The sequence below is a fragment of the Triturus cristatus genome, chromosome 6, assembly GCF_964204655.1.
Source record: "Triturus cristatus chromosome 6, aTriCri1.1, whole genome shotgun sequence".
NCBI classification, from domain to species: Eukaryota; Metazoa; Chordata; class Amphibia; order Caudata; family Salamandridae; genus Triturus; species Triturus cristatus.
Window position 1 is genome coordinate 951,528,051 of NC_140589.1, and position 21,713 is coordinate 951,549,763.

General features: G+C 45.6%; 1 protein-coding gene across 1 annotated transcript in view; it reads left to right on the forward strand.

Annotated features, from left to right (window-relative positions):
* TEX12 (testis expressed 12) overlaps positions 1-20,900 on the forward strand; it is a 299,352-nt gene extending 278,452 nt beyond the window's left edge. Inside the window, exon 8 of the mRNA XM_085609297.1 lies at positions 19,474-20,900. Within this exon, the coding sequence (XP_085465423.1) occupies positions 19,474-19,618 (145 nt within the window). The 3' untranslated portion in view covers positions 19,619-20,900. The remainder of the gene's footprint in view (positions 1-19,473) is intronic.
* Positions 20,901-21,713: the final 813 nt, after the last annotated feature.

Consider the following 21,713-nt stretch of genomic DNA (forward strand, 5'->3'; position numbering starts at 1 on the left):
GGTTCCTTTTACTGCGGCCAAATGGAATTAGCACCAGGGCTTGACACACCATAAAGTCGTCCTTCCCACACGAACCCTGACTAATCTCTTTCACACCTGACTCTGTTTCCTACTTTATGGCTTATTTTACGAGTAGGAGGTGCCCGTTTTATTGGGGTCCACTGAAATCTGATGAAGGTTCTTAGCCTCGCTGGGTAAATAATTATGTGCTGACCGAGCTGAAATGTGGGATTATCATCATGACTTTGCTGTTTCTTTGAAGCGAAAATATGTGAACGACCACTTGTAAAATAGGGGCGGTGTTGCCCAGAGCGTAATATTTTGTATATAAGAAAAGACTGGTTTTTGGTTGGGAGCAATCTCCTGAGAACATACATCGTGTTGTACTTCTCGGATACCTGTGATTGGTCTGCAGCCAATAAATACGATCTTTGAGTTCACCTAGAAGACTCTGTGTTTCTGTGGTCCAAGACAGGAAGAACTCGAAGTCTTCGGGTGTGTTCCCTGGCACCGCTGGGTTGGTTCTGAAAAACCCAGTACTTCACGCTGAGTAGTCTTCACTTCTGTGTCGCAAGTATACCCTGCAAGAGAAGACAAGGTTATGTTAATAATACATAATATTAAGCAAGAATATTAACAATAAGCTTGTATAACAGCGCTATAATAACGCATCAGAAGAGAGGCAATAGTCAAGAGTAGTACTGGTAAGAATTGATAAACAGAAGGTAATGAGCAATAAAAGAAATAGGGGCAGATTTACAAGCCCCTTGCGCCCCTTTTGCGTCACTTTTAACATGGGAAAAGTGACACAAAAGTGGCGCAAGGGGCTTGTAAATCTGCTCCATAGAGTGTTATAAGTAAAGGATTGTTATTATGTTTTCAGCTTAAAAAATAAGAAAGATTGGACAAAAAAAGATAACAGGAGATAGAAGAAAGAACAGCAAGTAGAGCACTACCGATTGGCTGTCTCTTCTTATTCCCTTTCCCCCCTTGGCACATACCTCTATAGGAGACTTGACAACCTAACGGGTGTTCCGGAAGGGGCATTGGGAATTAGGCGTCGTCTCTTCTCCTGTGCAAGTTGGCTAACCATATAGAGGTTGCCTATTCCTGACAGTCGATCACATTGTTCCAGTCTGATGATCGTGTTGTTCCGGAATAGGATTTTTCTCAGAGTGGATATCTTGTTTAAGCAAGAAGGCGCAATGGCATCGTCTTTAGCATTATTCTTGGTTTTTGCAATTCTAAATTCCTTCAATCATGTTGTAAAATGCTGGCACAACGAATATTGCCTCCCGACTTAGTTCAGATATGCAGTTGGAACTGTTGCAGGATTTATTTCATACATATAAACTTTCACCTTAATATTACTTATTACAACTTCTCTTTGTAGAATAGGAGCTGAAATTTAATTTTGATGGCTTAGTACACTTATTCAGCAAGCAGTTCTTCCTGTGCATGTGGGTTTTGCCTTATTTTTACTGAATCCACAGAAGCATTGTGTTGTTCTGATTTATATATTGTTCCTTGGATGATACCTTTATACATTACATCTGCTAAGGGCATTGGGGACTACTATCATCTTTCAGTAAGGAGATGTCTACTTTCACTCAGATATTGTAGTTCGTAGAGCGTGTGAGACGTTGGCCTGGTATATGCTGTCCACTAGTTATAGTGGGCACCCTTGCACCAGTCCAAACAACCCTTATTGATGATTAGGTTAAAGAAAACCTTTATTGAAAGCTATCCTAGTGGTAGCTATGGAGAGCAGCCTTCAGGCTAAGTCTCGAAGGAATGTAAAGCAGCTTGGTTTACCAGATTATAACCTCCTGAATGACCAAATGAAAGGAGAACCACACAAGGTATATACATATAAAATATATGTATTTATTACTAAACACTCTCTACTAACCTCTTTATGAGATTAGAGAGCAAGGCACACAATATTACAGTTTTAAAACCACAGTAAATAGCACAATATACAATGGGCACCAGGGGAAGACCAAACCATATATTAACAAAGTGGTATAAGAACCACAACTTTACTAGATACAGTGCCTAGAGCACGTAGAATCGCTGGGACCCCAAGGAACCAACCAAGTTAGTGACACAGGGGACCCACAGGGAACGCGTGCAGTGTGAGAACACGGCCGCGAGCTCCGTACAATCCTATGGGAAAGTTGCGGTTGGAATTTCAAAGATTAAGGACACTTAGGAGAGGACTTAGAGCAAACCCCTTTAGACTTAGAAGGTTCTAAGGCCAGCACCCATGTGAGCAGCGGAGTACTCGTGTTACCTAACCCAGGGAAGCCGGGTGCATAGGTGTCAAATGGTGTCGGGAATCTTTGCTGTTTTCAATGGTGAGTTGCTGCAAAGTGCTGCTGCCGTGGAAAGGAAGAGTGCCCGGTGTGATCCAAGCCTGGATCGAAGATGAGATGAACCTGAAAGCAGAGGGGACAGAGTCTGGGTCACTTGCCAGTGACCAGGGGCACGATAGACGAATGTTCACCGATGTCGGGTGTTTCAGGTGCGATGAGGTGAAGCTTGACTCCACTGCCACGGGGACCAGGAGACGTCAACGACCAATGTCCGCAGGCGAGCTGTCCCACGAAGGCTGTCGAGTGCTGGGGGTGTCGGTGTCCGGATTGGCGACCAACAAGCCTTGGCAACGGCAACCCACGCGGTGAGAGTAAAAAGGCTTCGGTGTGGACCAGCAAGGTCCTGTGGACTGCCCAAGCAATGGAGAGTCAGGGCACGTCTAGCACAACCAGGTAAGCCCACTGAAAGTTAAAGTACCCTTCTCAGGGACCCACAAGTGGACAGACAAGGGATCGCGAAGGGACCTCGATAGGAATCACTCAATACCAGCCCAGGGGACACTCGTGGAGTGTAAGCCAGTAATCTTCAGTGGAATCACTGCTCGGGGTCTGGACTACAAGTATCCCAAAGCACAGCCTCAGGGATCGCCAAAAAGCATATGCTGCTGCAAATGTGCACGGTGTCCAGGGGTTCGGGTTGCACGGTCCCCACGAGGGCTCTGAATCTCAGGTTTGCTGAGAGCATGAATCAGCCTCGGGGAGGCTTGGAAACCCACCTCCTGTGTTGCAAAATCTTCGGAGTCCTTCAGGAGCTGCGTAGTTGCAAACCGGACAGATGCGTCTTTGGTGCCTGCCTTGCAGGGGAGTAACTCCTTTACTCCAAGGGAGATTTTTCGGTCATCCAATGTCGTGTAGATAGGTGAAGTTCTGGTATTCTGTAGCAGAGTTTCATCGAGGTAAATGTAAAGTCCTGTAGCCAAGGGTTCCTACTTTATACCCAAGGAAAGGGTGGGGCAAACTCTGGGGACCCACCTATGGGAGGGTCAAGACAGAGGGGTGGCTACACCCATGTCCTTTGTCCAGTTTCACGCCAGAGCAGGGTCTGGTAGGCCCTGCTACCGATTTGAGCTGGACTATGCACAGGGACACCAACTGTGCCCCCAATGCAGACTTCAAAGCACTCTCAGAGTGCACCCACCCAGCCCCAATACACTAAAGCCTGTCTCGGAGGTGGTCGCACCTCCCTGTGACAGGAAACCTATTGTCCAGCCGTCCCCTGCCGGAGTTTCGGCCAGCAGCAGGAGGGCAGACTCGTGTCTGTGGCTGGCAGCATCCATTTTGTGATGCCAGGGCTTGCAAAGCTGGTACCGGGTGTACCGGTGCTGTCATATTTCTCCCTCTAGTAGGGTGGAATCATACCTCCCACACCAGTTACTGGTGTGGAGTTATGATTCCAAGGTGTTTGACACCAAACACAACATGTTTCCATGCAGCCGTTTTCAAGTTAGCATTTACCGTGAGGTTATAATGCACTTAAGTATATATGGTATGGCTGCATCACAAACAACCCCGGAATAAAGGTTTTGAAGGCTGCAGAGGGGCTCTGCTCATGCATGGGCACCCTCTCACATAAAATCCAGCACCCTGCCTTTAGGATTGATAAGGCCTGCCATAGGGTTGACTGATAGGTTTATATGTGCAGTGATATGGATAGATATAGTGAACCTATATCTAAGTAAGGGGTGCAAGCACCAGCTTACACTGGCTGCTGTAGCAGACCTGTGGTGTCATTTTGAATGGTCTCCCAGGGTTGGCATAGTACACGCTGCAACCCTTGAGAGGCTTCTGGGGTACCTATGCCCTGGGTATATAGTATACCATATACTAGGCCAAACAAGGGTACCCCAGAATCCAATCTGTAGTGTACCTAAGGTACTGGTAATCAATTTAGAGAGAAAGCAGATAGACTGGGGTCCTGATTAGCAGGATCCCAGTCAGACTAAGTCGTAAAACAGTGCAATATCAGCAAAAAGTGGGGGTAACTATAAGAAGCAGATCCTACTCTCCTACACAACCCTCCCCCCCAAACGTAAGGACATTAAACTAACCTTGACCAGTTGAGCCTTCATGTTCTAAGTGGAAATATCTGGGGAGTTTATCTGCATTGGCATGGTAACTCCCAGGTCTATGTTCCACTGTATACTCCATCCTCTGTAGGGAAATGGACCACCTCAAAAGTTAGGGGTTTTCACCCTTCATCTGTTTTAGCCATAAGAGGGGCTTATGGTCTGTCTCAACAATGAAGTGAGTGCCAAACAAGTATGGCCTCAGCTTCTTCAGAGCCGAAACCACAGCAAAGGTCTCCCTCTCAATAGCTGACAAACGTTTCTCTGTGGGGGTCAGCCTTCTGCTAATAAAAGCTACTGGCTGATCCTGACCCTCATCATTCAATTGTGATAACACAGCCCCTACCCCCAACTCAGATGCATCTGGACAATGAATTGTTTGGAGTAGTCAGGACTTTGTAGATTGGGAGCAGTGCACATGGCCTGCTTGAGTTCATCAAATGCCTTTTGACAGCTGGCTGTCCACTGAACTTTTTATGGCATTTTCTTAGAAGTTAAGTCATTCAAAGGGGTCACTATGGATCCATAACCTTTGACAAATCTCCTATAGTACCCAGTCAGGCCCAAGAAAGCTCTGACCTGAGTCTGGGTGGTTGAAGCAACCCAGTCCATGATGGTCTGGATTTTGCTCTGCAATGGTTGAACCTGGCCTCCACCCACAAGGTGGCCCAGGTACACAACCTGACTCTGCCCTATCTGGCTTCTTGGTGGCCTTGATAGTTAGGGCTGCGTTCTGCAGGGCCTCCATTACATTTCTCAGGTGGATCAGGTGATCCTCCCAGGTGGAGCTAAAGACAGCAATATCATCTAGGTATGCTGCACTATATGCTTCCAGGCCTGTAAGGACTTTGTTCACCAACCTTTGAAAAGTGGCAGGTGCATTCTTCAAACCAAAGGGCATCACCACAAATTGGTAATGTCCACTAGGGGTAGAAAATGCTATCTTTGGCTTTGCCTCATCAGCTAGTCTGATCTGCCAGTAGCCAGCTGTCATGTCAAATGTGCTCAGAAACTTGACTGAGGCCAAAGTGTCTATAAGCTCATCTGCCCTAGGGATTGGATGGGCATCAGTCCTAGTGGCTGCATTGAGACCTCTGTAGTCTACACAAAACCTCATCTCTCTCTTGCCATCGTTGGTGTGAGGTTTAGGCAATAAGACTACTGGACTAGCCCAAGGGTTATCTGAGGGTTCAATAACTCCCAATTCCAACATCTTCTGGACTTCAGCCTTGATGCAGTCCCTGACATGGTCAGGTTGCCTGTAAATCTTATTTTTAACAGGCAGACTGTCCCCAGTGCCCACTTCATGAGTGCACCAGGTAGTCTGACTTGGAGTCAGTCAAAACATATGTCTTAACTGATTGAGAACTTTTCTGCAATCAGTTTGCTGTTGGACAGTGAGGCTGCCTGCCAAGGCTACACCATCAACTGAACCATCATCAGGGTTCTGAGAGAGCAGGTCAGGGAGTGGATCACTCTCTTCCTCCTGTCCCTCATCAGTAGCCATGAGCAAGCCCATGTCTGCCCTGTCAACATAAGGTTTGAGCCTGTTGACATCGAGCACCCTATAGGGGCTCCTGGGAGTTCCAAGGTCCACCAGGTAGGTGACCTCTCCCTTCTGCTCAGTTATGGTATGGGGGCCACTCCACTTGTCTTGGAGGGCTGCTGGGGCCACAGGCTCCAACACCCATACTTTCTGCCCTGGCTGGTAAACAGTCAGCACAGCCTTTTGGTCATGCCAGGCCTTTTGCAATTCATGGCTAGCCTCAAGGTTTTTAGTGGCCTTCTTCATGTACTCAGCCATCCTGGAGCGGAGACCAAGTACATAGTCCACAATATCCTGTTTAGGGGGTTTGAGAGGTAACTCCCATCCCTCCTTCACTAGACACAATGGACCCCTAACTGGATGTCCAAACAGAAGTTTAAATGGGCTGTAACCAACCCCCTTCTGAGGAACCTCTCTGTAGGCAAAGAGAAGGCAGGGCAAAGTATGTCCCATCTGCGCCTAAGCTTTTCTGAGAGACCTTTAATCATGCCCTTTGAGGGTATTCTTGAATCTTTCAACTAACCCATTGCATTGTGGGTAATAAGGAGTGGTAAATTTGTAATTTACTCCACACTCCTTCCACATAGCAGTCAAGTAACTAGACAAGAAGTTTGCATTTCTGTCTGATACCACCTCCTTAGGGAAGCCCACTCTGGAAAATATTCCCAGGAGGGCCCTTGCCACCACAGGAGCTGTGGTGGTCCTAAGGGGAATTGCCTCTGGATACCTAGTGGCATGGTCCTCTACCACCAGTATAAATCTGTGCCCAGATGCTGTTTGAGGATCCATGGGACCACCTATATCAATTCCAACCCTCTCAAAGGGAACCCCCACCACTGGTAGTGGTATCAGGGGGGCCTTTGATGTACCACACAGGAAACAGGAGCGACAAAACTCCTTGGTGTCTTCAGACATGTGAGGCCAATGAAAGTGAGGGACTAATCTGTCCCAAGTCTTGTTTTGGCCTAGGTGACCTGCTAAAGGGATGTCATGTGCTAGGGCCAATAAGAAGCCCCTAAACATCAGAGGTATAACCAACCTCCTGGTGGCACCAGGCTTGGGGTCGCTACACTGTGAGTAAAGTAGTCCATCACCCCAATAGATCCTATGGGACCCACTAGCACTCCCAGCAGCCTCAGCAGCAACCTGCTGTCTGAGGGGTTCAAGAGAAGAGCAGCTCAGCTGCTCCTTGCTCAGAGCTGCCCTGGAAGGGCCCCCTGTCCCCAAGAACTCAACCTGATCAGGTTCAAGCTCATCTGGGACAGTTCCTTCTTCAGGATTAAGATCAGCTCCCTCAAGAGACTGACCTGCATTCTGAGTCCGGGGGAAGACACTGCCTTACCCCCTACTGCTCCTTTTCTTGGAAGGCCCCTGGTCCATTCTTCCAGGATCCAGGACCTGTTCAGGGTTAGACATTTTTGCCTGTGACCTGGTCATAGCAAACACATCTGCAGGGATTCCCAACATTTCTGCATGAGTCCTGAGCTCTACTTCAGCCCAAGCCGAAGTGTCTAAATCATTGCCCAACAAGCATTCAACAGGGAGGTCTGCACTGACCACAACCTTCTTAGGGCCAGTTACCCCTCCCCAGGTGAAATTAACAACTACCAAGGAATGGTCTGTCCTGACATTGCTACCATTGGTCACTTGTTCCATCTCACCAAGTATGATTTGCTCAGGAGACACAAGATCTTTTGTCATCATTGTGACACTTGCTCCTGTGTCCCTGAACACCAAGGCCTCTTTTCCATTTATCAAAGGCCGCTGTCTGTATTTGCCCAGATTACTGAACTGACAAATAAGGAGGCCATATCCATGCGTCCATCACAGATCAGTACAGCCTGAGTAGGCACTCTGACTAGGCCAAAGTCCACTGGCTGGAGTTGAGTCCTTGGACTTGGTACAATCACTTGTCCAATGGTTTTTCTGTTTACAGATTTTACACCATGGTTTATTTTGGCCTTTTCACTTGTTGGATTGTGACTCCCCACCAGATGCAGATTTTTGGGGCCCTTGAGAAGACCTCTGGTCTTTACCCTTCTACCCACCCTTATCAGAGTTTTTGGAATCCTGCTTCTTGGAGTCACCACCTTGGTTCTGAATCTTATGCCTCACCCTGGTCCTGACCCATTTGTCTGCCTTCTGGCCCAATTCCTGGGGAGGGGTCAGATCAGAGTCCACCAGGTACTGATGCAACAGCTGATTTTGACAATTATTAAGGATCTGCTCCCTCATAATTAAGTTGTACAATTGTTTAAAATGACACACCTTACTTCCAAGTAACCAGCCCTCCAAAGCCTTAGTAGCACAATCTACAAAGTCAACCCAGTCTTGAGTCTGTGCCTTTTGGGTATCTCTGAACTTTAACCTGTATAGTTCAGTGGTTAGGCCAAACCCATCAATCAGTGCACTTTTCAAGACTTTGTAATTATCAGCATCCTCTTCTCTAACAGTGAGGAGCTTGTCTCTACCTTTGTCTGCAAAGGAGAGCCACAAGACTGCTGCCCACTGCTTCTGAGGGACCCTCTGTACTTTACAGGCCCTCTCAAGTGCAGTTATCCATTTGTGGATGTCATCCCCACTCTGGTAGGGAGGGACAATCTTGTTCAGGTTCTATGGTCATGGGTATGTTCTCTACCTCTAGGGACACTGTAGCTGCCACCATGGGCTTCTAGCCCCAATTTTTGTGAAGCTCTCTGGAGCTCCAGGCATTCCCTGTCTAAGGCCAGCTGCTCTTTCTTGCTTCTGAGTTTTGCTCTCTCAAAGTCAAGCAGTCTGCACTTCTTGTCATAAGAGGACTCCCTTTTATGAGAGGTAGTGGTCCTATTAGAAACAGAGGCCCCTACAGAAGTACCAGAAAGATTAGATTCCTGAGATCTAGATCTTCTCGGTAAACTGTTAACCCTTCCAGGTGGGGTAAAGAGAGGGCCACTAATGCCTTCCCCCTCACCTTCACTTTCAGGAAAGATTGGATTGTCCAGGTTAGAATCATCTTGATCCTCCTGGTCAGCTTCAAAGTCCAGGTCGTGGATGTTTTCACTTCCAGGCCTGTCATCTTCTGCTGCACCACCCAACTTGCCTGGCTCATCAGACCCTGGGGTCTTTTTGAGGTCATCTAAAAGCAAAGCCTCTATGAGGCGTTGAGTCCTTGGGGTTTTCCCTGGCTTCAATTTTCTAGATGCACACATATTTCTCAATTCCTGAAATGAGAGGTGGTCATACATAGTGAGCAAGGAGCCACTGGCTTCTGCTCTTGAAGACATACTAGTGTTGTGAGGTGTTGCTCCTACCTAACCTAGTGGGAACTACTAAACTCTCTTGAGTTGGAGAAAGAGTGTGCTAAGCCCTTGACACACAACTCTAAGTTCAGTAGAACTTACTGTATTCTAGACTTGATTATATGTACCCAGTGGTTTTCAGTTAGTCACTCAATGAGATTATCTGGTAAAGCAATAGCAAGCTTGAATCCCAACCGCTGCACACCAATGTGAGAAGTTGGCCTGGTATATGCTGTCCACTAGTTATAGTTGACACCTTGCACTAGTCCAAACAACCCTTATAGATGATTAGGTTAAAGACAACCTTTATTGAAAGCCAGTGTCAGTCAGTGATAACTTTATTTCGGTCATAAGACCATAAAAGTACACATAAGTACATCAACAATTACAGTAAGACAATAAATAAGCATAAAAGATTAAAACATTTGTTAAAAAAGGATTAAACTACAAGTTATCAGTGAGAAGGAAATAAGTAGAAAAGTTAATTTAAAAAAGTTTGTCTCCTACGCCACATGCTATGTAAATAACGAGACACTGCAAAGACAATAGGGGGATGGGTGTCATAAGTTAGAGACCTACAAGCCTGCATAAAATAACGAAATCCCAAGTTCCTGCAAATGGGAATCAACCAACGTTTTCTGATTACATAACAGGCAGGACAGAAAAACAACACATGTACAACAGCCTCTGTTTTATAATTGCATGCAGGACAAATTTCCTGGTTCTGCGTCTGCCACTTAGATGAGAAGGACCTAACCGGTAGGGTGCCATGTCTTAACTGAATGTATAATTTTCGGGCAAATGGAGGTTCAATTTTGTCCATGAATTCCTCTAGTTTTGGGTCTAGGTTAACTATGAGGAACTCTGAAGTCAACCTGCCCACTGCTGTAGAACTCGAAAGTACTAAAGAATTCTGTATACATATCAGAGAGAAAAGTTCTTTCTTTGATAACCCGGGACAATAAGTTTCCGGGGTTGCCCACAATTCCGGCAGTCCTAAACGACTACTAGCTGCTTTGATATGCAGGAGCCAAGGGATCTTTTTATATTTAAGGGCAGGCCAAATTTCAGCAAATTCTGCTCTATATGAGGCCAGTTCAGGGACTGACCATAACCTCTTCCAATACAAAATTGGTCTGGCACTTATGATCTCCTCTATTGCGACTAGACCAAGGTCAAATCTAAGGGGGATCAAAGGCGTGCTAGAGGGGAGCCCTACAAGAGTTCTTAAAAAGGACTGCTCAGCCTTTATGATGGTCCCTATCTGCTTATGTCCCCAAAGTTCAGCCCCATAAATTGCAGCCACTCTTGCCTGCCGACAGTAGATCTCCAAAGCAGGGGACACTGGTTTGTAGGTTGATTTTCTAAAAACTTTGTTTAAACCCCCCACCAGCTGGGTAAGCTTAAGTGTCGACTTAGCAATCTGCGCATTCCAGCTAAAATTCTCAGGTAAAGTAACGCCCAAATAAACAAAGGTTTTAACCCTTTCAAGGGGAATATCAAATAAAACTGGGTTAGGGCGCACCCGCTTCGGGGGGTTGAAAATCATAAATTTTGTTTTCCCTAAATTGATTTCCAATCCCCTTAGCTCGCAAAACTTCACAAAACCATTCAGTATATTTTGAATGCCCGATGATGTTCTAGACAATAACAGAGTATCGTCTGCAAACATCAGAGCGTGCACTCGACCTGTAACCAATTTAGGGGCATCATTGTTTGCCACACAATTCAGATGGTCCACAAGACCATTAATGTAAAGGCTGAATAGTGTGGGGGCCAGCACACACCCTTGGCGAACACCTTTTTGAACAGGAAATCGGTCAGTAAGGTCACCATATTTACCACACCTTACCTGGGCAAAATTATTTTCATGAAGCCTAGATAAGACGGCCAATAAATATGTCGGAAGACCCAAATCTGCTAGGACTTGCCACAATTTAACTCGTGGGACTAGATCAAAAGCTGCCCGCAGGTCCACAAACACTAGATAGAGGCTGCCACCCTCCACCATAGCTGTTTTCCAGTGCAAGACCTGCAGGCGAAAAATCTGATCTAGAGTGGAGGTACCAGCCCTAAAACCTGCCTGGAGTGTAGACAGAATCCCATTCTCCACAATCCACCCAAGGACCCTGTCCAGGAGAACCCTCCCCATTAATTTTTGTGAGGTATCAATAAGGCTGATGGGCCTATAGTTAGAGGGAGTTAGCGGACAGCCCTTTTTAAGAATGGGCACAATTTCTGCTCCTAGCCAGGTTGGGGGAACATCATCCCCCTGCAAAATATAATTGAATAGGACAACAAGATAGGGGGCCCATATCTTTGGTTGTGCCCTAAACAGGTCCCCGGGCAATTTATCAAGACCGGGAGCCTTATTAGGGAGCATTTTTCCTATCGCTGTTTCTTCCTCAGCCAGGGTAAAGAGTTCAGATGGAGCACAGCATACAGGAAGTGGCGAAGGTTCAGGGGTACCAACAGACGGGCCATCATAATTACATGTGCCATATAGATCACCAAAGTTATTTTCCCAAATTGAGGAGGCAATATTAGGAGCAGGAGCGTGGAATTGGCCACTAACTCCAGTTGCTACGATAGACCAAAATGATTTAGCATCATTGCAACTAAGCGCAAAACTCAACTCCTCCCACACTGCGGCCTCCCCTTCCTTCTTCGCATCACTAATTTCCTTTTTATACAGGGAGCGATTTACCCTGATGGCTTCTCTGTCGTTGGTTTTTAGTACCAGCAACAGAGCCTTTTTGGCCATACGACAAGTCGTGTTAAACCAACAAGCTGTTACAGTCCGAAACTGAGTTACCCTCTTTACTGGGTACAAGATGTCTTTTAAAGCAACAACCTATTGGCCATGAATATCAGTTGGGCTGCCCAAAGGGCCAACTCTCCCCATCTCTTCAATAAATGGTATAATGATTTCATAGAGTTCCGCAAGTTTACTATTGGACATTTGAAATTCTGGCCACTTGACCCTCCTTCTGCAGTTTGTGATCATCAATGGGTCAGTGACTTGGTTCTCATCCGGGGCAGGTTTTTTAAGTCCAAAACTCCCCGGTTTGAGAGTCAAGGCTAAAGCATTATGGTCACTGTCAAACCTCTCAATGACCACAAACTCATAAAGCCTATCCCAATGCCTTGCTTCAATAAAAATGTAGTCGATAATCGAAGTATGATTTAATCTATTAAACGTTACTTTCCCAGATCTATCTGGGTTCACCCTCCCAGCATGCTCGTAACGATGTAGCTAAGGAGAGCGACTGCAGTTGCAAGACAAGGGGAGTCCAGACCTTGACCAAAGAGGTCAGCGGGTCTGGAATGTTCCATAGTAAATCCACTTCATCTGGGTCTCCTACATTTGAGTCCCAAAGGGGCTCAAAATGGCAGTTAAAGTCCCCACCCAGGATTAACACAGTGGAGGAGTCGAGTGACTGTATAAGATTAGACAATGCAGTAATAGCCTCAGATTCAAGGCCCCGCTTGATTGGCCTTGAATAAACATTTATCAAAGCAATATTTGGGCCATTCACTGGATCCAATAGAACAAGTTGTACGTCCCGAGAGTTAGTTGGAATTTCCAATGCCTTCACTCCTAAATGAGTGCCAACCCATATGGACAGCCCGCCCGAGGGCCTGCCCCTACTGCTCATACTTGCCAAAATGTCATACGTTGCAAAGCCCGAAGCCACACTCTCTTTGAGCATCCAGGTTTCTTGCAGCATACAGATGTCAAATGAGGCAATAAACGCACCCCACTCAGGAATGGGCAATTTGTTCTTAAGACCCGCCACATTCCACGAGACAATTTTAATACATTCAACATCAGTGGTATGCTTAGATGTTGGAAAGTCCAAAGAACCAGTGGAATCACTCTAGATCGAGGACCCGGCACCCGCCCCCTGCTTGGGTACGCAATTTGGAAGGGAACGGGAAATAGAGGGAAGAGTAGATAGGCACTCAGCAGGTAAATCTGATATCAAAATCCCCTCTAGTGGTCTAGGTCGTTCAATTAGGTCAGATTTATCAATATACAGTGATCCGAGATTATTGGTTGGGTCAGATTGAGTAATAGGGAGGGATGAATTGGTCAATGGCCACATCTGTCAATCACAACCGTCGAGGCCAGAAAGGGTTTCATATCTATTTAGGACATCAAGCTGCGTGAATGGTACCAGATGGTCCATCCTCCCGTTTCGATTCCCATGACTCCTTGGCAATACAGTGTCCCACCTTGGGACGTTATCAAAAGTCATTAATTTGAAATTAGGTTCAGACATTGTATGCCCATTTTTAAAAAATGCACGTGGATTGATCTGTGGGAGTACAAGAGCCCCAGAGTGCCCAACTCTATTCCCTTGGATTCTGGGATAAAAGAAAGTCAGCTCAAAAGGGGCAATAGAAGTGCCAAGATTCCCTACTGGCCAGTTTAGAATATGCCCAACGGCCTCGGGTCTCTAAAATTAATAACGATTAAGTCCCCCTTAATGTCCTTCACCCTACTTCCCAACCAGGGAAGTCGGCGAACATGAAGTATCTCACCATTAATGTTGTAAGGGAGAGGACGATTTTGGCTCAGCCAATGTACAATTTTGTTTTTAAGCTGAAAAAACCCCTCCCTCTTGCCATCTGGAAGTGTTGGGACTCCCGCTAGCACAACCACATAGGGAACAGCTTCTGGTGGTAGTTCAACTTGGAGCTCCTTACGTTTCGCATCCCTAGCAATACTAGAGCTCCTACTCTCAACACCCATGTGTCCTGCACCCCGTTTTCCCCAACCCTCTGAATTTCACTAGCAGCAAGCAAAGCTGATTGCCTTGCAGATTTAAGGGGTGTTAGCCTCTGTTTGTTGGAACCAGTGGTCGTGCTAACTTTGGCTGGGTCTTCACACACAACAGGAAGAGAAGAAGACATGGTTACTACGGGAGGATAGGCCGGGACCGCTTGGTCCTTAACCTGCCCAGCTTTACTACTAATGACCAGCTCTATATTCCCTAGCCTTTCCTCGACCCTCTTTAGCCTCTCAATAATTGGTAAAATAAATGACCTTATGAGATGTTCAATGCTTTCCAGAGGGTCAGTAAACTGTACTACCTTTGAAGAACAATGTAAAAGAGTGCCTGCTTCCACTGGGGTTAATACAGTGTCTGGAGCAGCCTTTGGGGTTGGTGCAATTACTATGGGGACTTTTCGGATAGATACAGCTGGTTTAACAGCCTTGGTACTTTTCCCAAAGTCAGAATGACTGATCCTAGGTCTACATGGGTCCCCGCCCTTCTTCCTCCTTTTATTTAGTGGTGGGCCGAGAACTTTGGGCAGCAGTGGTTTCCTAATCTTCCTTTTCGTAATCTCCACATTTAGCGGGGAAGGGTTCGATATTACTTCTACTCCTAATAGGGAATCGCAAGGGCGAGGGGTGATATTTACATGTAAACTATCAGGCAAGTTAGATAGAGAAAATGGAGGAGATAACTCCTGCAAAAGTGCTGGGACACTATCTATAGAGAACAAATCATCATTTTCAGTAGAGGGGCTTACATCTGGCAAAATAACTTGTTGTGATAGGTCTATAAGAGGCGTATTCTTCAAACATTCAACAGACTGGCGGCGCTCGGCCCGGCGCTCAGCTAATATGTCCTCCCTCCCTAGATCCATAGGAACCTTGCTGAAATAACGATCTAATGTGCCTTTAGTAGAACCCCCAACCTTAACAGATGACAAGTGTTCATGGCTCGCGGCCATAACAAGATAGTGAACAAATATACAATTACTCTACTTCACATAGACAAGAGGGTGGCCCCAGCCCAGCCTCTTCTGGCCTCTGAGGGCCACAGAGGGCCCGCCCTTTGCCCGGGCTTAGCCCGACGTCCCGCGACGCGGAGGTTGGGGTTGCTTATCAAGCGCCTCCGGGCGCGGATAGTGGGCGTGAACTTCCGCCCTTGGTAGCAGGTGCTCCTGGGATGTGTAGTCCCCCTCCTGACCGCGGCCGCGATGATGTCGAGCGCGGCGGCGGGAGCGAGACACAGACAGTGGCAAGCTGTTTGAATCGGTCCTTGACCCAAAGAAACTGTGGCAAAGGTCAGTAATGGTCCCACGCTCCACCGAGGGTGGGGTTGCTTATCAAGTGCCTCCGGGCGCGGATAGTGGGCGTGAACTTCCGCCCTTGGTAGCAGGTGCTCCTGGGATGTGTAGTCCCCCTCCTGACTGCGGCTGCGATGATGTCGAGCGCGGCGGCGGGAGGGAGACACAGACAGTGGCAAGCTGGTTGAATCGGTCCTTGACCCAAAGAAACTGCGGCAAAGGTCAGTAATGGTCCCCCCAGCTGAAAGCTTGACAACCGGTTGCTACCGGCTCTCTTTCGAGGCTTCTTTTTTTTCTTGGCTTTTTGCGGTTCATCAGGCCCTCTGGTTTTAAAACCTGTAGCTCCGGCATCCGTCCCCGTCTCCTCCATCCCATTGAAAGCTATCCTAGTGGTAGCTATGGAGAGCAGCCTTCAGGCTAAGTCTCGAAGGAATGTAAAGCAGCTTGGTTTACCAGATTATAACCTCCTGAATGACCAAATGAAAGGAGAACCACACAAGGTATATATATAAAATCTATGTATATATTACTAAACACTCTCTACTAACCTCTTTATGAGATTAGAGAGCAAGGCACACAATATTACAGTTCTAAAATGACAGTAAATAGCACAATATACAATGGGACCCAAGGAGAGACCAAACCATATATCAAGAAAGTGGTATAAGAACCATGACTTGACTAGACACAGTGCCTAGAGCACGTAGAATCATTGGGCGGCCAAGGACCACCCAAGGTAGTGACACAGGGGAACCACAGGGAACGCGTGCAGTGTGAGAACACAGCCGCGAGCTCCGTACAATCCTATGGGAAAGTCGCAGTTGGAATTTTAAAGATTAAGGACACTTAGGAGAGGACTTGGAGCAAACCCTTTTAGACTTAGAAGGTTCTAAGGCCATCACCCATGTGAGCAGCGGAATACTTGTGTTACCTAACCCAGGGAAGCCGGGTGCATCGGTGTCAAATGGTGTTGGGAATCTTCGCTGTTTTCAATGGCGAGTTGCTGTTGTGGAAAGGAAAAGTGTCCGGTGTGATCCAAGCCTGGATCGAAGATGAGACGAACCTGAAAGCAGAGGGGACAGAGTCTGGGTCACTTGCCAGTGACCAGGGGCATGATAGACGAATGCCCACCGATGTCGGGTTTTTCAGGTGTGATGAGGTGAAGCTTGACTCCACTGCAACGGGGACCAGGAGACGTCGACGACAACCAAAGTCCGCAGGCGAGTTGTCACACGAAGGCTGTCGAGTGCTGGGGGGTCGGCGTCCGGATCGGAGACCAACAAGCCTTGGCAACGGCAACCCACACGGTGAGAGTAAAAAGGCTTCGGTGTGGACCAGCAAGGTCCTGTGGACTCCCTAAGCAATGGAGAGTCAGGGCACGTTTGGAGCAACCAGGTAAGCCCACTGAAAGTTACAGTACCCTTCTCTGGGACCCACAAGTCGACTGACAAGGGATCGGGAAGGAACTTCGAGTGGAATCACTCAATACCAGCCCACTGGACACTTGTGGAGTGTAGGCCAGTAATCTTCAGTGGAATCACTGCTCGGGGTCTGGACTACAAGTAGCCCAAAGCACAGCCTCAGGGATCGCCAAAAAGCATATGCTGCTGCAAATGTGCACGGTGTCCAGGGGTTCGGGTTACACGGTCCCCACGAGGGCTTTGGATCTCAGGTTTGCTGAGAGCACGGATCGGCTTTGGGGAAGCTTAGAAACCCACCTCCTGTGTTGCAAAATCTTCAGAGTCCTTCAGGAGCTGCGTAGTTGCAAACCGGACAGATGCGTCTTTGGTGCCTGCCTTGCAGGGGAGTAACTCCTTTACTCCAAGGGACATTCTTCGGTCATCCAACGTCGTGTAGATAGGAGAAGTTCTGGGATTCTGTAGCAGAGTTTCATCCAGGTAAATCTAAAGTCCTGTAGCCAGGGGTTCCTACTTTATACTCAAGGAAGGGGTGGGACAAACTCTGGGGACCCATCTATGGGAGGGTCAGGATAGAGCGGTGGCTACACCCATGTCTTTTGTCCAGTTTCGTGCCAGAGCAGGGGCTGGTAGCCCCTGCAACTGGTTTGTGCTGGACTATGCACAGGGACACCAAATGTGCCCCCAGTGCAGACTTCAAAGCACTCTCAGAGTGCACCCACCCAGCCCCAATACACTAAAGCCTGTCTGGAAGGTGGTCACACCTCCCTGTGACAGGAAACCTATTGTCCAGCCGTCCCCTGCCGGAGTTTCGGCCAGCAGCAGGAGGGCAGACTCGTGTCTGTGGCTGGCAGCATCCATTTTGTGATTCCAGGGCTTGCAAAGCTGGTACCGTGTGTACCGGTGCTGTCATATTTCTCCCTCTAGTAAGGTGGAATCATACCTAAGAGGTATGATTCCAAGGTGTTTGACACCAAACACAACATGTTTCCATGCAGCCGTTTTCAAGTTCGCATATACGCAAAGTATATATGGAATGGCTGCATCACAAACAATCCCGGAATAGAGATTCCGAACGCTGCGGATTGGCTCTGCACAAGCATGGGCACCCTCTCATATAAAATTCAGCACCCTGCCTTCAGGATTGATAAGGCTTGCCATAGGAGTGACTGATAGGCTTATATGTGCAGTGATATGGATCGATATAGTGAACCTATATCTAAGTAAGCGGTGCATGCACCAGCTTACACAGGCTGCTGTAGCAGACCTGTGGTGTCATTTTGAATGGTCTCCCAGGGGTGGCATATTACATGCTGCAGGCCCTGAGAGGCCTCTGGGGTACCTATGCCCTGGGTATATAGTATACCATATACTAGGGACTTATAAGGGTACCCCAGAATCCAATCTGGAGTGTACCTAAGGTACTGGTAATCAATTTAGAGAGAAAGCAGATAGACTGGGGTCCTGATTAGCAGGATCCCAGTCAGACTAAGTCGAAAAACAGTGAAACATCAGCAAAAAGTGGGGGTAACTATAAGACGCAGATCCTACTCTCCTACAGAGCGGTAAACTCATATTATCAAGAAAAGTATGCCTTATTTTCAACAACATTAGGATATCGTACTATTTCTATTCCAGCCCAGTTCTCCTAGTACTCCACCGCAAGTTTCTTTTCAAGATATACTGCATAGTCAACTTTGACCCACATTTTAGTATCTGGTACCAATCCTGGAAAAAATAAATCTCTAGCCACTCTTCTCAATTGTGCCTCGTTCATCACAGTTTAATAAATTGACACATTTAACTCCAGTCCACCAAATCAAAGGCAGCATTTCTAGATTGCATAAGGTGTACATTTGTTGCAGAGAAATGTAGGACAACTTCATGAGTTAGTATTTCTGAGTTTTAAAGCAACATTCCGTAGCTACTTCATAAAGTGTTGAAGCATCATATGACCAGTGGGTTTTGCGAAATGTCTGTTCTCACCCTCCAAATATGCTAGTCCGTAACATTTGATCCAAAGTGTTAGCTGAAAGGGGTGAAATATGGATGTTAAAGTGTTGTAATGTTAACTTAATGGTAATACATGCAAACTTGGACTTTTGATTTCTATTTCACAATAAAACGCACTATTTCAATAGTATGTATTCAGTTAAAAAGAGAAGTATGGCTCAAAGTCACTCAGGTTATCTTACTAAGCGAAAATAAATAATGCATAAATGTGAGTGTGACATGGTGTAATTTTGCAGATAGATCTTTTTGTCAGGTAATTAACATGCTAGCCTGTTGCATTCAATGAATGTAGTGGGAGTAGGGCAGAGAAAGGAACAGGCGTTTTGCTAGTGATGATTGGAGATGCATGTAATTTGCTCGATATATGTGAGCAGTTAGTGAATGCCTTCTGCATTGTATTAATTGGTAACATCCCTTTCATGAAGAACAGCAAGCAACAGCGTTCCCAAAAGTTGGCATGTCAAAAGAAAGACCTGTGTACTAAAAAGATAAACTATAGTTGCATCTCTCACAATTCTCACTGAAACAATTCTATGAGGTTCCTCTGCTAAATTGACCCACATCTCTTAAGAATACAGTTTCAGTATTAATGTAGACTGTTTTGCACACAATTAACGGTTAATGCTTACCTTGGCAGTAAGTCCTCTAGGTTAATAATTTTTAATGTGTAATTTTCTTTTCATTTAGTGAGAGAACAGCAGTTGATTCGTCTTATATACACGAGTTTGATGAAATAATTAAAGAAGCAAGGGCCATCGAAACACAATTGAAGCAAAAGAGGGAAAGCTTAAGGAATAGACTGACAATGATTGCAAACACACTGCAAAGATGAAGCAAATGTTAAATTAAACATATGTTGGACTGGTAAAACGATTCCAAAAGTATATTAAATATTTAAGTTGTTTCCTTTTTTTCAGTGTGCCCGTTTTTAAAACAGTTAAAGTAATCTTGACTGTCATTCATGTTATTTTAGGAAGTATTGTGTACATGGACATGTAATTGTTTGGTGATTTACTTAACAATGCAAACATCTTTATTTTAAAATGCATTACCTCACCCCATTCAAATAATGATTCAACAAGCAAAAGATGTTCATGACTTCATTGAAAACAGTGTAATAGAGCTGCAGTTGTTGCGATATGTTAATTGCTATGAGTATTCCAGTGCACTAAGCGACAGTCTCTTCCTCTTTTCTTCCCGTCAATTTGATCTTTAGAGCTTTGCAGTAGAGTGAGAGGGGAAGTACCCCTTCGTCGTTCAGCTCACTTTGTCTCCTTCTATCTGTGGTAAGGTGAACCATGGGTAGAGGTTGGGTATACCTTTGACAAAAAGCCTTACTTTTTCCCTGTCACTGTTGTGTCACTATCTCCTATGTTTTATAGAAAAGGAAAGCTTGAATAGTTTAGTCGGGCAGGGAAAAGTGTAAGCAATGTGACATTCCTCTTCGTAGACCTGCAGCCCACCCATGCCACTGCGAGCAATTGAAGTGCAACACTAGTGGATCCAAGAGTTTGGCTTTTACAACTTCAGTGTTCCAGTTATATTTCTTTAATTGTGAGGTGCTTCCCTCAAAAAATGTAATTGCTTTATAACCCACTGCATCAAGCTATCCCAACATTAAACAACCAGTACTACATAATGCACTTGGCTATTACGCTATAATGTCTGTGTACTGTTGTTTGTTTGGCAGATTATATTGATAATTGTTAGTTAATGGCATAGTATGCCTAGTTGTGTTCATGAGAGAGCTTTCCTTTAAGAGCCGGGTCATATTTATCATTAGTCTACTTTTTGTGATGATAGGTTACCTCAACACCTGTTAATAAGGTGCTGTTCACTAGGTTGGCATAGCACCACAATCGTTTTGCTGAGTACTTCAGCACACCTGCATGTGGCATCAACTGGCATTAAAGACATATCACACAAATGTATATAACATGTTATATTTTGAAAATAATATATTTATTTCATATTAGCACTATACCTATTGCTTAATTTTCATTTGTGTGTGTTGCATTATTTGTATACCGTTTTCATAGCAGGAGTAAGTATACCTGATTTGTGTCTGGCAATGTTTCTTGCTGGAAAATATCAATAAAATACTTTATATACCTAAATGAGTTGTTCAGTTATATGCAGCATATGCTAAATTTATGATTTCTATCTCTTCTCCCATCTTCCTCTTTAATATATTCTTACTGTGTTTTGTCCAAAATGTGTCTGTTGTTGGATCATTTTCAGTATTTAGAAATTCTAGTATATGGCCATCCATTTGTGGGATGGATCCTGGAAATGTTTTAATACATACATTTGTAAAAAAAAAAGTTTTTCAATGCTAGCTTTATGCAATTTCTTCTTTTTTTTATGCTAGTCAGAGTAGAACTTTGCTTGGAAATTAGAAAAAGGGCTATTTAAAGGGGAGTAAGGAAGGAAACCTAGAACAGATATGGAGAAGCTTGATATAGAGAAATTTGATACTCAAGGAAGTCAGACATCTCAAGATCTAAATTTGCAATTAGACCTTAGTAAATGTTTACAATATTTTCACTGTTTCAGTGTGTTACTTGTACAGATCAAACTCCGACACTTTCTGTTTCGCTCAGGCCCAGATTTACTGAGGGGTTGAATTGCCTTTGCATTACGCAAGTTGTTGCAAGGCAATGCAAGTTCTTAACTGGGGTTCACCAAGCCACCCAAGGGGCGATTTGTACCACCTTGAATGGCTTTGAAAAGAAGTAGTAACTCAACACAGCTCCTTGTGGAAGGAGTCAAAATCCTACGCCTTCCCCAGTGAGGCATAACGAGGAGAAATATCTTTACCTCTTCTCGTTAATTCCTCTTTTTATGCTTGGAATATTCCGCTTCACTCAAAGAGGTAAATGCCTCTAAGGGTTGTTTTTGTACAGGAAGGTGTCCCTTCCGGAGCA